The sequence below is a fragment of the Neovison vison genome, chromosome 12, assembly GCF_020171115.1.
Source record: "Neovison vison isolate M4711 chromosome 12, ASM_NN_V1, whole genome shotgun sequence".
Taxonomy (NCBI): domain Eukaryota; kingdom Metazoa; phylum Chordata; class Mammalia; order Carnivora; family Mustelidae; genus Neogale; species Neogale vison.
In genome coordinates this window covers 122,355,922-122,368,810 of record NC_058102.1, presented here as the reverse complement: position 1 = coordinate 122,368,810, position 12,889 = coordinate 122,355,922, and the positions used below count along the sequence as shown (strand labels likewise).

General features: G+C 37.1%; 1 protein-coding gene across 3 annotated transcripts in view; it reads left to right on the top strand.

Annotated features, from left to right (window-relative positions):
- The window catches only part of LOC122891088 (ankyrin repeat domain-containing protein 26-like), a 127,219-nt gene that overhangs the window by 66,912 nt on the left and 47,418 nt on the right, over window positions 1-12,889 (top strand). For all 3 annotated transcript variants that reach the window (XM_044226479.1, XM_044226480.1, XM_044226481.1), the window contains exons 19-20: window positions 8,340-8,373; window positions 8,731-8,872. In XM_044226479.1, coding sequence (XP_044082414.1) covers window positions 8,340-8,373; window positions 8,731-8,872 — 176 coding nt within the window. The remainder of the gene's footprint in view (window positions 1-8,339; window positions 8,374-8,730; window positions 8,873-12,889) is intronic.

Here is a 12,889-nt window from a genome sequence, read left to right as displayed (position 1 = left end):
TCTCCCACCCCGAGAGTGGAGGCAGCGCCAGGCTGGGCAGTTCTGGGGGAGGGGAGCATGGCAGTCGCTGGGCCTCGGCCCCCCTGCCTGGTTGCTCTCCCTTCTCCTGCCCTAAGGCTGGCACACCACAGCAATGGCTCCATGATGCTGCAGCTAATTGTTTTCAGGAAGATCCTACTTTTTTGGATGTTAAATTTTAACTAGAATTGTTATCTGTTTAACAGTTTTAAGACAATAATTGCTAGCTTTGTTTTTGTTTTCAGTGCTCTTAGGGGCTCATGTTCAATTCCTAAATTAATAATCTCTTATGGGAAATGTAGTCTTTTTGTGAGTTTATGTAGCTATATGCTAATAATATTCTCTTGCATGCATTTAGTCCATGAAAAAATAATTATAATTTTGTATTAGTAAATCTAGCTTTTTATATTAGGATTAAATAGTAAGCTAAAAGTATACAAAAGTTACCAAATCATTTTCTTTAAGAAAATTAAAAAGAAATTATTTGTGAGAGAGAGAGTATGAGCAGGAGGGAGGGGCAAAGGGAGAGGGAGAAGCTCAGTGGGGAGCCTGATTTGGGGTTCGATCCCAGGACCTGGAGATCATGACCTGAGCTGAAGGCAGACCTTATCTGACTGAGCCACCCACGCACCCCCAATAATTTTATTTTCAAACAAAATTAATCACATTATTGCTATTTTTGACATGTGAGTATTGTTGGATTTTGTCCAGATATTTTGACGTATAATTGACAGATAACTGTGTAAGTGTAAGGTATACCTGTATTACTTTCATACACTTTTATATTGTAAAATGATAATAGAGTTAATAGCTCTATCACCTCACATAATTATCATTTCTTTTTTAGCAACTCTTTTAGCAACTTTCAAATATATAACAGTATTATTAACTGTAATCACCATTCTGTACTTTAGATCCTCAGATCTTACTAATCTTGTAACAGGAAGTTTGTACCCTTTAGCCAATATCTACCCATTTCCCTCAGCTTCCTACTCCTGGCAACCACAAATCTATAAATGTGTTTTTTTTCACGATTCCATGTGTAAGTCAGATCATAGAGTATTTATCTTTTTGCGTGACTTCCTTCACTTAGCTTAATTCCCTCAGGGTTCATTCATGTTGTTGCAGATGGCAGGGTTTCCCCTCTTTTTTTGTGGCTAAAAATATTCCATTGTAAATGTATACCACATTTTAAAATCAGTGGATCCACTGATGGGCACATAGGTTGTTTCCGTGTCTTGGCTGTTGTAAATAATGCTGCAGTAAATGTAGAGGCACAGATACCTCTTTGAGATACTGATTCATTTCTGTCAGAATGTTCCCAGAAATGGGATTACTGGATATTCTGATAGTTCTATTTTTTCGTTTGTTGAGGAACCTCCACACTGTTTTGCACAGTGACTGTACCAGTTTACAGTCCTGTAACAGTGTGTAAGGATTCCCTTTTCTGTACATCTTTGCCAGTGGTATCTCTTCCCGTTTTGATGTAAGCCATTTTAACAGGTGTGAGGTGATAGGTATATCTTTATGGTTTTGATATGCATTTCCCTGAAGAATAGTGATGTTGAGCCCATTTTTGGTCCTGTTGGCCATTTGAATATCTTCTGAGGAAAGCTGTCTATTGAGATGCCTTGCCCAGATTTTAATTGAATTGTTTTTATGCTGTTGAATTGTATGAATTTTTTATATACTTTACATATTAATCTTCTTTTAGATAGTGTGGTTTACATATATTTTCATCCATTCTGTAGGTTGCTTTTTCATTATGTTACTTGTTTCTGCTTTGCTTTTTAGATTTTATTTAAATTCAACTTAGTTAACATACATTGTATTATTAGTTTCAGGGGTAGACTTTAGTGATTCATCACTTGAATGTAAACCCAGTGCTCATCATAAGTGCCCTCCCTAATGCCCACCACACAGTTAGACCATTTTCCCGCCCACCTCCCCACCAGGAGCCCTGTTTCTTTCCTCTAGTTAAGAGTCCCTTACGGTTTGCTTCCATCTCTGTTTTTACCTTATTTTTTCCTTAAGCCCCTGTCCCTAGCCACCCCGATTCCTACACTTTCTCCCCTGTGATCCTTTGCTCTTTTTGAGTGCTTTCAGCCAGTCTCCCAAGTTAATGCTGGTCCCCAGACACAGGGCACTCTCGGACTGGGGTATTACTTTCCAACTGGTCACCTCTGGTGGCTCCCTTCCCTTTTGTTTATCTTCCAATACCAGTCCGCTGTTCCCACTCTGCTTTACCTGCCCACTGGCGTCTTCTGCCCCTGTAGAGATCCAGACGTGTATAATTCTGATCTCAGGCTGATTTCATGGGTGATTAGAGTTCCTTGGTAGGTAATCAGCTCACTATGGGGTACAGGTTAAAAAGGCGCCTCCTCCTACTTCCCCGCCATCTTGTCTCCTTCATTCTGTTAATGTGTATCAAACTTACTGATTTGGTTTGATTGATTTCTATAGGATAATTTTGCTCAGTAAAGTATTCTTGGTTGGCAGTTCTTTTCTCTCAGCATTTTTTTAAAAGATTTTATTTATCTGACACAGAGAGAGGGATCACAAGTAGGCAGAACAGCAGGCTGGAGAGAGGGGGAAGCAGGCTCCCCCCTGAGCAGACAGCCTGATGTGGGGCTCAATCCCAAGACCCAGAGATCATGACCTGAGCTGAAGGTGGAGGCCCAGCCCATTAAGCCACCCAGGAGCCCCTCTCTCAGCATTTTGAATATACAATCCCACTCTTCTCCTGGCATATAAGGTTTCTGCTGAGAAACTGCTAATAGCCTTATGAGGATTCACTCGTAGGTGACAAGCTGCTTTTCTCCTGCTGCTTTTATGATTCTCTCTTTGATTTTGATTTTTGATGGTTTTATTATAATGTGTTTTGGAGAAAATCTCTTTAATTAGTTTTTTGATGACTGAACTTCATAAACTTGGATTCCAAATGTTTCCCCAGGTTTGAGAGTTCTCACCCATGACTTCTTTAAGCTTTATGTCTTTTTCTCCCTTTTCCTCCTTCCAGAACTGCAGTAATTTACACATTGTTTCTTTTAGTGGTATCCCGTAATCACATAGGCTTTTCTCATTCTTTTCTTTCTTTTTTCTTTGTTCTCCACTGATTGGATAATTTGAAAGTTCTAAAATTTGAAAATTTTAAATTCACAGGATTTTTTTGATCCATTTTCCTCTCAGTGATTTCTTTTCTTTTCTCTCTCTTTTTAAAAAGATTTTATTTTTATTTATCTGACAGAGAAAGAAAGATCACAAGTAGGCAGAGAAGCAGGAAGATAGAGAGGGGGAAGCAGGCTCCCTGCAGGGAGCCTGATGCTAGGCTGGATCCAAGGACCCTGAAATCATGACGGGAGCTGAAGGCAGACGCTTAACCAACTGAGCCACTCAGGCACCCCTGTCAGTGATTTCTATTACTTTTTTTCATTTCATTTACTATATTATTCAGCTCCAGAATTTTTTAGTTATTTTTTAACTATTTCCAGCTCTTTTAAAAAATATATATTTTATTTATTTACTTAAGAGAGAAAGTGAAAGAGATCAGGTTGGGAGTGGGACAGAGAGAGGGAGAGAGAATGTCAAGCAGACCTGGGGCTCAATCCCACAATCCTGAGGTCATGACCTTAGCTAAAACCAAGATTCAGACACCTAAACGACTGAGCCACCCAGGTGCCCTTCCAACTCTTTATTAAACTTCTCATTTTGTTCTTCTAGTATTTTTCTCATCTTATTGAACTGGCTTTTTTTTTTAAGATTTTATTTGTTTGTTTATTTATTTATTTTAGAGAGAGCATGTGTGTGAGCCGGGTGAGTAGCAGAGGGAGAGGGACATGCAGACTACACTGAGCATAAGACCGATGCAGGGGTGGATCTCATGACCTTGCTATCATAACCTGAAACAAAATCAAAGGTCAGGCGCTTAACAGACTGAGCCACCCAGGCACCTCTGAATTGGCTTTTTGTGTTTTCTTGTAGCTCACTGAGTTTACTTAAAACTTCTCTTTTGAATTCTTTTTTGGATAAACTACTGATCTTCATGTGTTTGAGATCAATTATTGGAAGATTATTGTGATCATTTTGTGGTATCATATTTCCTTGACTTTTTATATTCTTTGAAGTTTTACACTGCTGTCTTTGCATTTGAAGTAGTCTTTAATGACTACCTTTCCAGTGCATCCAAACCTGTTTTGCTTTGTTTTGTTTTGTTTTTGCTCTAGTGGTGTGCTGGAACTTTACTGTAGGAAATCTAGTTTTCCAAAAAGGCTCTCTCTTCAATGGGTGATTATCTAGGTGTGTTCCAAGGGCTCCCAGATGTGGTTGAGAGGAAGGGGCTGGAGCCAGTCTGTGGGCTATTGCTGCCTCTATAGCTGGGACTGTAGTGAGTGTGTCTGTTATCTGATGCATGGGTAGGCAAGAGTTTTCCTAGGTCCCTTGGTTTATGATGCTTGGTTCCACAGCTCCTACAAAGAGGTCCACAGCTGTTTTGTTGCCACAAAGACATTGTATTGTAATTGTATATTTATCAATCTTTGAAGCAAGGGATGTGTATTTGCTTATATATGATTGGACTTCATAACTGTTCTGTGAACTAATAAATGAATTGAGATGGCTATCAGAATTTTACAAAAAATTGTTTTTTATTCTTTACCAGTAAAATTATTAGAAAACATTGGTTTTTTAAATCTTTTAAAAAATTTTTAAAGGATTTTTAAAAAATTTAGTTTTTTCCCAGTGCTCCAATGTTCATTGTTTATGGACCACACCCAGCACTCCACGCAATATGTACCCTCCTTAATACCCACCACCAGGCTCAACCAACCCCCCACCCCAACCCCTCCAAAACCCTCAGTTTGTTTCTCAGAGTCCACCACTCTCATGGTTTGTCTCCCCCTCCGATTTCCTCCAACTCACTTTTCCTCTCTATCTCCCAATGTGCTCCATGTTATTACTTGCTCCACAAGTAAGTGAAACCATATGATAATTGACTCTCTCTGCTTGACTTATTTCACTCAGCATGACCTCCTCCAGTTCCGTCCATGTTGATAAAAAATTTGGGTATTCACCCTTTCTGATGGAGGCATAATATTCCATTGTACATATGGACCATATCTTCTTTATCCATTCATCTGTTGAAGGGCATCTTGGCTCTTTCCACAGTTTGGGGATTGTGACCATTGCTGCTATGAACATTGGTGTAAAGATGGCTCTTCTTTTTACTACATCTGTATCTTTGGGGTAAAATCCCAGTAGTGCAATTGCAGGGTCATAGGGAAGTTCTATTTTTAATTTCTTAAGGAATCTCTGCACCGTTCTCCAAAGTGGCTGCACCAACTTGCATTCCCACCAATAGTGTAAGAGGGTTCCCCTTTCTCCACATCTTCTCCAACACTTGTTGTTTACTGTCTTATTGATTTTGGCCATTCTAACTGGTGTAAGGTGGCATCTCAATGTGGTTTTGGTTTGAATCTCCCTGATGGCTAGTGAAGATGACCATTTTTTCATGTGTCCATTAGCCATTTGTATGTCTTCTTTGAAGAAGTGTCTGTTCATGTTTCTGCCCATTTTTTGATGTGATTTTCTGTTTTGTGTGTGTTAAGTTTGAGGAGTTCTTTATTAGATCTTGGATATCAGCCTTCTGTCTGTAGTGTCATTTGCAAATATTTTCTCCTATTCCATGGGTTGTCTTTTTGTTTGTTGATTGTTTCATTTGTTGTGCAAAAGCTTTTTTTCTTGAGGAGGTCCCAAAAAGTTCATTTTCACTTTTGTTTCCTTTGCCTTTGGAGACATGTCTTGAAAGAAGCTGCTGTGGCCTATGTCGAAGAGATTACTGCCTATGTTCTCCTCTAGGATTTTGATAGATTCCTGCCTCACATTGAGGTCTTTTATCCACTTCGAGTTTATCTTTGTGTATGGTATAAGAGAAATGTCGAGCATTTATTTAAGAGAGAGGGATAGAGAGTAAGAGAGAGCATAAGAGGGGAGAAGGCCACTGAGCCAAAGGCAGTGGCTTAACCAACTGAGCCACCCAGGCTCCCGAAAACATTAGCTTTTTAATGGATATTTTAAATGGATTTTTAAAAATAGTGATCCTGCTTTGGATATAAAAAAGGAAGGGCCAAGGATAAAGGAAAACAAACATCAAAAGAATCTGTGATTACATCAAGGTTTGAGAAAGCCCCTTGTCTAACTTCTTGTCCTCTGCAAATGAATAATGACAGCACTTCAAGTGGAACAGATCAGGATGAAGGAAGGTAAAATCTATAAATTCTTTATTTCCCTCTGAAGGAATTTTAACAGTGATTACTTTTTATGGAAATAAAATGCTGCAGTGTAGGTACAGGCAAAGACAAGAAATACTCAAGTATATCTGACACACTGCCTGAAAGGTTAAGATGAGGACAAGTGACTTTGAGAAGGAGCAGTTTCAACAGTCACCATGGAAGCTGGACTGTAATGAATAAGTATAAAGAACTTCTTAGAGAATTTTTATGGGGAAAGGTAATAGAGAAATGGATGATAACTGAAAAAGAATGTGGAGTTCAAAAGAATTTTTTTTATTTTTTAATTTTAAGATGGGAGCTTTTAGAATACCTTTGTATGCTCCCGGAAATGATCCAATAGAGATAGGCATGGTTATTTAATTAAATTTTGTTCACATTTCCAAATGTTAGAAAGCTTATTGATTGTATTACATTCTTTTAAAGATGATATAGTAATTGTCCTTAGTACTCCTATTCATGTAGTTTTTTTCCCCCAATTTATTTATTTTCAGAAAAACAGTATTCATTATTTTTTCACCACACCCAGTGCTCCATGCAAGCTGTGCCCTCTATAATACCCACCACCTGGTACCCCAACCTCCCACCCCCCCTGCCACTTCAAACCCCTCAGACTGTTTTTCAGAGTCCATAGTCTCTCATGGTTCACCTCCCCTTCCAATTAGTTTTGTGTCAAGAAATTGTTTATTCAGAATTGGTTCCACAGTGGAGTATTCTCGTAAAATTGAATATGAAGATACTATCATTCGTGGATTTAAAACTATACATATAATAGTAAATATACAAACCTTAGGCCATTCTGAATAGAACAAATCATTCCTTGATAATTTTATTTTAAAAATTTTTTTTAGATTTTATTTATTTATTTGACAGACAGAGATCATAAGTAGGCAGAGAGGCAGGCAGAGTGAGAGAGAGGAAGGGAAGCAGGCTCCCTGCTGAGCAGAGAGCCCAATGCGGGGCCTGATCCCAGGACCCTGGGGTCATGACCTGAGCAGAAGGCAGAGGCTTTAACTCACTGAGCCACCCAGGCACACCCATTCCTTGATAATTTTAGATATTCAGTGCCTTTGACAGTATCATGAATGGTTATGGATTTATTAGGGACTTTGAATTATCTGGTTATATTTACTTAATATTTGTTTAGATTCTGGGGGAAGGGGAAAGACTTTATCTATCATATTTATCAATCTATCATAGATTATTACTTTTGATTTATAAAGTTCTAAATTACAAAAGCCGAAGATTCCTGTACCAACAGTGTCATTGACACATATATAGTATACTCAATAAGTGTCTGTTTGGGAATAAACAAATGCCCATTGGTCAGCTTCTGTAGAAGAACCAAATCTTGAGTTGTTTGAAAGTAGATTTTCAATATTGTCTACTTATGAAGTCTTTTTATTTAAAAAATGGTTAAAATTTATGAATTATTATTACAATTATAGAATACTAATACATTCAATTGCTATCAGATTACTTAAAAACACTTAAATATTACTTTCACCATATACTGTAAAACACGTGTTTTGAAGGCACATTTCCTGGATTTGAATCCTGGGTCTACTCCTGACCACCTGTACCAGCTTTGGGAAGTTACTTTTTTCTGTGCCTCATTTTCTTCCTGTGTAAAATACCAAATATAATTACCTATGTTTTGTAAAATTGTTGTGAGGCTTAAAATAGCTTTAAAACATGTGAAGTTTTCATAATAACGCATAGTATTTACACAATAGATCCTCAAAACACTAATATCATGATTATTAAAAAAGGGTTTCTTCCATATAAGAACTTAACTTGCACTTTCCAAATAGTTTTCAGAACCAGTAAAAGCTTGTTTTTATTGAAAATGACAACAAAAAATGTGGTATATTTCATCATATCAAATAATGCAAGTAACGTTATGATTTTCCTTTGCTCAGTTTGATTTAAATTTAATGCTTTTTTACATTATTAATAATATAGTTTAGATATGATTTAGAAATTCCTTATATTTGAAGTATTTAATATTTGCCTGAAAAGAATTTTTTTTTTTAGATCTTCAAAGAAAACATCTAGTGACAAGGAAGAGGTAAATACATATATAGGAATTTTTTTTTCATTTATTAATTTTTAAATTTTTATTTTATTATGTTATTTTGATAAATAATGTTTATCGGAAATATTATTCCATGATAAAAAATTAGTTTAGAAAAGGTATAGAGAAAAAAGAGAAAATCTGCCTTTGTTGTACAGACATATACTTTGAAAAAGTTGTTCAGAAATACTAGTTATTGATAAAGGTTGTTTTGATAAAAATCAGTCCTTTTGAAAGTACCTTTTTTTTTTTTGCTCTTATAAAGAGATATGGGTATTTATCATCTCTCTACACTCAGTATATTTTATCAATATTTAGGGGACATTTTGAAGTAGTATTATTTATTTGTAGGTCAAAAAACAAATTGATTCTATGGATGACTTCGGTGTCTTAACTCTGTCATCTGAAATAATTTTGGAGGATTTCCACATGCCTGACTCTAATCATATGATTTGCATGTCGCTAATTGAACAGCATGCCATGGATTGTAAAGGTAAGACCATTGTGTAAATATGAAGCCTTTGTATGTACATTAGTATAGTAATATGTGCACTTCTTGTCTAGTGCTGTACCATACAACACTGATGTGTTATAGAGCTACACATCTCAGAAATACGTTTTATATGAAAATAGAGAAATGTTGAATACTCTTAGCAAAGAGCCATAATTTCCACTATACTTTTCATCATGGGAATGGCACACCTGATGTGTGTTAACTCTCCTCTTCTGTGCCTTCACCCAAGGTCAGGTTACCACTGTTTTTGTCCTAGAATACTGAAACAACCTTGGGACTGTTTTCCTTGTCATTCCACCTCCCAGAATCTTGGTCTACTCTGCAACCATAGTTACCATATATTTAAAAAAAATTTATATTTCATCACGTGACCCCCTTGTTTAAAGCTTAGCTATTACTTCTCATCATTCTGGGGTGAAAGACCACAGTTCTCAGCCTCATCTTGGATTGTTTCATATCCTTCTGTCCCTATCTCAGCCACTGTTTTAGATATTTTTCCCTACAATAGAGCTTTTTTCCCCTCAACAGCTTAACTTAGGACAACTGCACATGTATAAAGTGTATAATTTGATAGTTTTGACATATGTATATGCATATGAAACCATAACTGTAATTCAGGCAGGTAATAACCCTTAAGTCTCGTGTCTCTTTGTATTCCCTCATTACGAGACTGCTGAATGGTTTTCTAAAGTAGTTGTACCATTTTCAATTCCCACCAGCAATGTCTGAGAGTTCTGATTTCTCCCTATATATTCATGAACACTTAGTATTGTCAGTTTTTTAAATCTTAGATGTTCCGATGGGTCTGTAGTGTATGTATCATTATGGTTTTATATACATTTCCCCAATAACTTATAATGTTGAGCATATCTTTGTGGGCTTATTTTCCATCTGTATATCTTCTTTGAACTGTCCAAATCCTTTGTCATTTTAAAAATTGGGTTTTCTTACCTGTTGAGTTTTGAGAATTCTTTGTATATTCTAGATATAGTTCCTTTATTACCTGTATTTTTTTTTTGCAAAGATTTTCTCCCAGACTGTGACTTTTTATTCTCTCAGCAGTATCTTTTGAAGAGCAGTTTTTTTTTATGAAGTCCAGTTTATATCTTTGTTCTTTTATGAATTTTTCTTTTGGTGTTCCTATATGAGAAATCTTTGCCTAGCACAAGGTCAGAGGTTTTCTCTCTGCTTTCTTTTAGAAGTTTTGCAGTTGAATAACCAAATTTTATAGTTTTAGGTCTTACATTTCTATCTGTGACCAATGAGATCCAGTTTGTATTCTTTTTTTTAAAGATTCTATTTGTTTATTTATTTATTTGACAGAGAAGGAGAGCATGAGCAGGGGGAATGGCAGGCTGAGGGAGAGGGAGAAATAGTCCCCCTGCTGAGCAGAGAGCTGGACATGGGGCTTGATCCCAGGACCCATGGATCATGACCTGAGCTGAAGGCAGCCACTTAACTGACTGAGCCATGCAAGCGCCCCCATTTTGAATTCTTTTTTAGTTATGATACAGGGTATGGTCCAGGTTTATTCTTGAACTTAGTAAATTTACTTATTAGTTTTAGTAGCTTTTTAAAAAATTCTTTCAGATTTTTCTACATAACCAAAGTTTATCAAACTTTTTTTTTAACTACTATTTTACTAATTCCTTAAGGTGGAGCCAAAGGTCATCAGTTTGAGGCTTTTCTTCTTTTTTAGTACATACATTCAGTGCTATAAATGTTCATGTGAGTGCTGCTACTGCAGGATTCCAGAAATTCATATGTGTTCTATGTTCATTTCCATTCAGTTCAGAATATTTTCTAATTTCTTTTTTCTTTACTTCTTTGACCCAGGGGTTATTTAAAGATTTTATTTATTTGAGAGAGAGAGAGAGAGAGAAAGAGCATGAGCTGGGGGGGGAAAGACTCCCCTCTAAGCAAGGAGCCCAGTGTGGGGCTTGATCCCAGGACCCTGAGATCATGACCTGAGCCGAAGGCAGACACTTAACTGACTGAGCCACCCAGGCGCCCTGACCCAGGGTTTATTTAGATGTGTGTTAATTAGTTTGCAAATATTTGAGTATTCTCCAGAGATATTTTTATTCTTGATTTCTAATTTGATTTCTTTGTGGTCATAAAATACACTCTTATGACTTCAGTTCTTTTGACTTACTCCTCCTATTATAATTTATTTTATGATCCAGAATATCATCTCTTTTGGTAAGTGTTCCATGGATGCTTGAGAAGAACAGTGGCATTCAAGTCTACTATGTCCTTGCTGATTTTCTGCTTACTGAAATCTCTGACTATAATTGTGAATTTGCTTGTTCCTCTGAAGTTCTGTCAATTTTACTTTATGTATTTTGAACCTGTTAATAGATGCATAAACATTTAGGCTTATTATGTTTCCTTTAGTTGACTGGTTTATCATTATTAAATGAACTTATTTATTGCTGCTAATGTTTTTTGTTTTGAAATCTATTTTGTGTGCTATTAATGTAACCACTCAGGCTCAGCCTTCTTTTGCCCAGTGTTAGTGTGGTCTGTCATATTTCTGACCTCCTAACACATTTGTAGTTTTTACATTTAAAATGCATTTTTTTTGTTTTTCCAATATATTTATTTTCAGAAAAACAGTATTCATTATTTTTTCACCACACCCAGTGCTCCATGCAAGCCGTACCCTCTATAATACCCACCACCTGATATCCCAACCTCCCACCCCCCGCCACTTCAAACCCCTCAGACTGTTTTTCAGAGTCCATAGTCTCTCATGGATCACCCCCCCTTCCAATTTACCCAAAATCCCTACTCCTCTCTAACGCCCCTTGTCCTCCATGCTATTGGTTATGCTCCACAAATAAGTGAAACCATATGATAATTGACTCTTTCCGCTTGACTTATTTCACTCAGCATAATCACTTCCAGTCCCGTCCATGTTGCTACAAATGTTGGGTATTCATCCTATCTGATGGAGGCATAATACTCCATAGTGTATATGGACCACATCTTCCTTATCCATTCATCCGTTGAAGGGCATCTTGGTTCTTTCCATAGTTTGGCGACCGTGGCCATTGCTGCTATAAACATTGGGGTACAGATGGCCCTTCTTTTCACGACATCTGTGTCTTTGGGGTAAATACCCAGGAGTGCAATTGCAGGGTCTTAGGGAAGCTCTATTTTTAATTTCTTGAGGAATCTCCACACTGTTCTCCAAAGAGGCTGCACCAACTTGCATTCCCACCAACAGTGGAAGAGGGTTCCCTTTTCTCCACCTCCTCTCCAACACATGTTGTTTCCTGTTTTGTTAATTTTGGCTATTCTAACTGGTGTAAGGTGATATCTCAATGTGGTTTTAATTTGAATCTCCCTGAGGGCTAATGATGATGAACATTTTTTCATGTGTCTGATAGCCATTTGTATGTCTTGATTGGAGAAGTGTCTGTTCATATCTTCTGCCCATTTTTTGATGTGTTTGTCTGTTTCGTGTGGGTTGAGTTTGAGGAGTTCATTATAGATCCTGGATATCAACCTTTTGTCTGTACTGTCATTTGCAAATATCTTCTCCCATTCCGTGGGTTGCCTCTTTGTTTTTTTGACTGTTTCCTTTGCTGTGCAGAAGCTTTTGATTTTGATGAAGTCCCAGAAGTTTATTTTCGCTTTTGTTTCCTTTGCCTTTGGAGACGTATCTTGAAAGAAGTTGCTGTGGCTGATATCAAAGAGATGACTGCCTATGTTCTCCTCTAAGATTCTGATGGATTCCTGTCTCACGTTGAGGTCTTTTATCCATTTTGCGTTGATCTTTGTGTACGGTGTAAGAGAATGGTCGAGTTTCATTCTTCTACATATAGCTGTCCAGTTTTCCCAGCACCATTTATTGAAGAGACTGTCTTTTTTCCACTGTAAATTTTTTCCCGTTTTGTCAAAGATTAATTGACCATAGAGTTGAGGGTCCATATCAGGACTCTCTACTCTGTTCCACTGGTCTATGTGTCTGTTTTTATGCCAGTACCA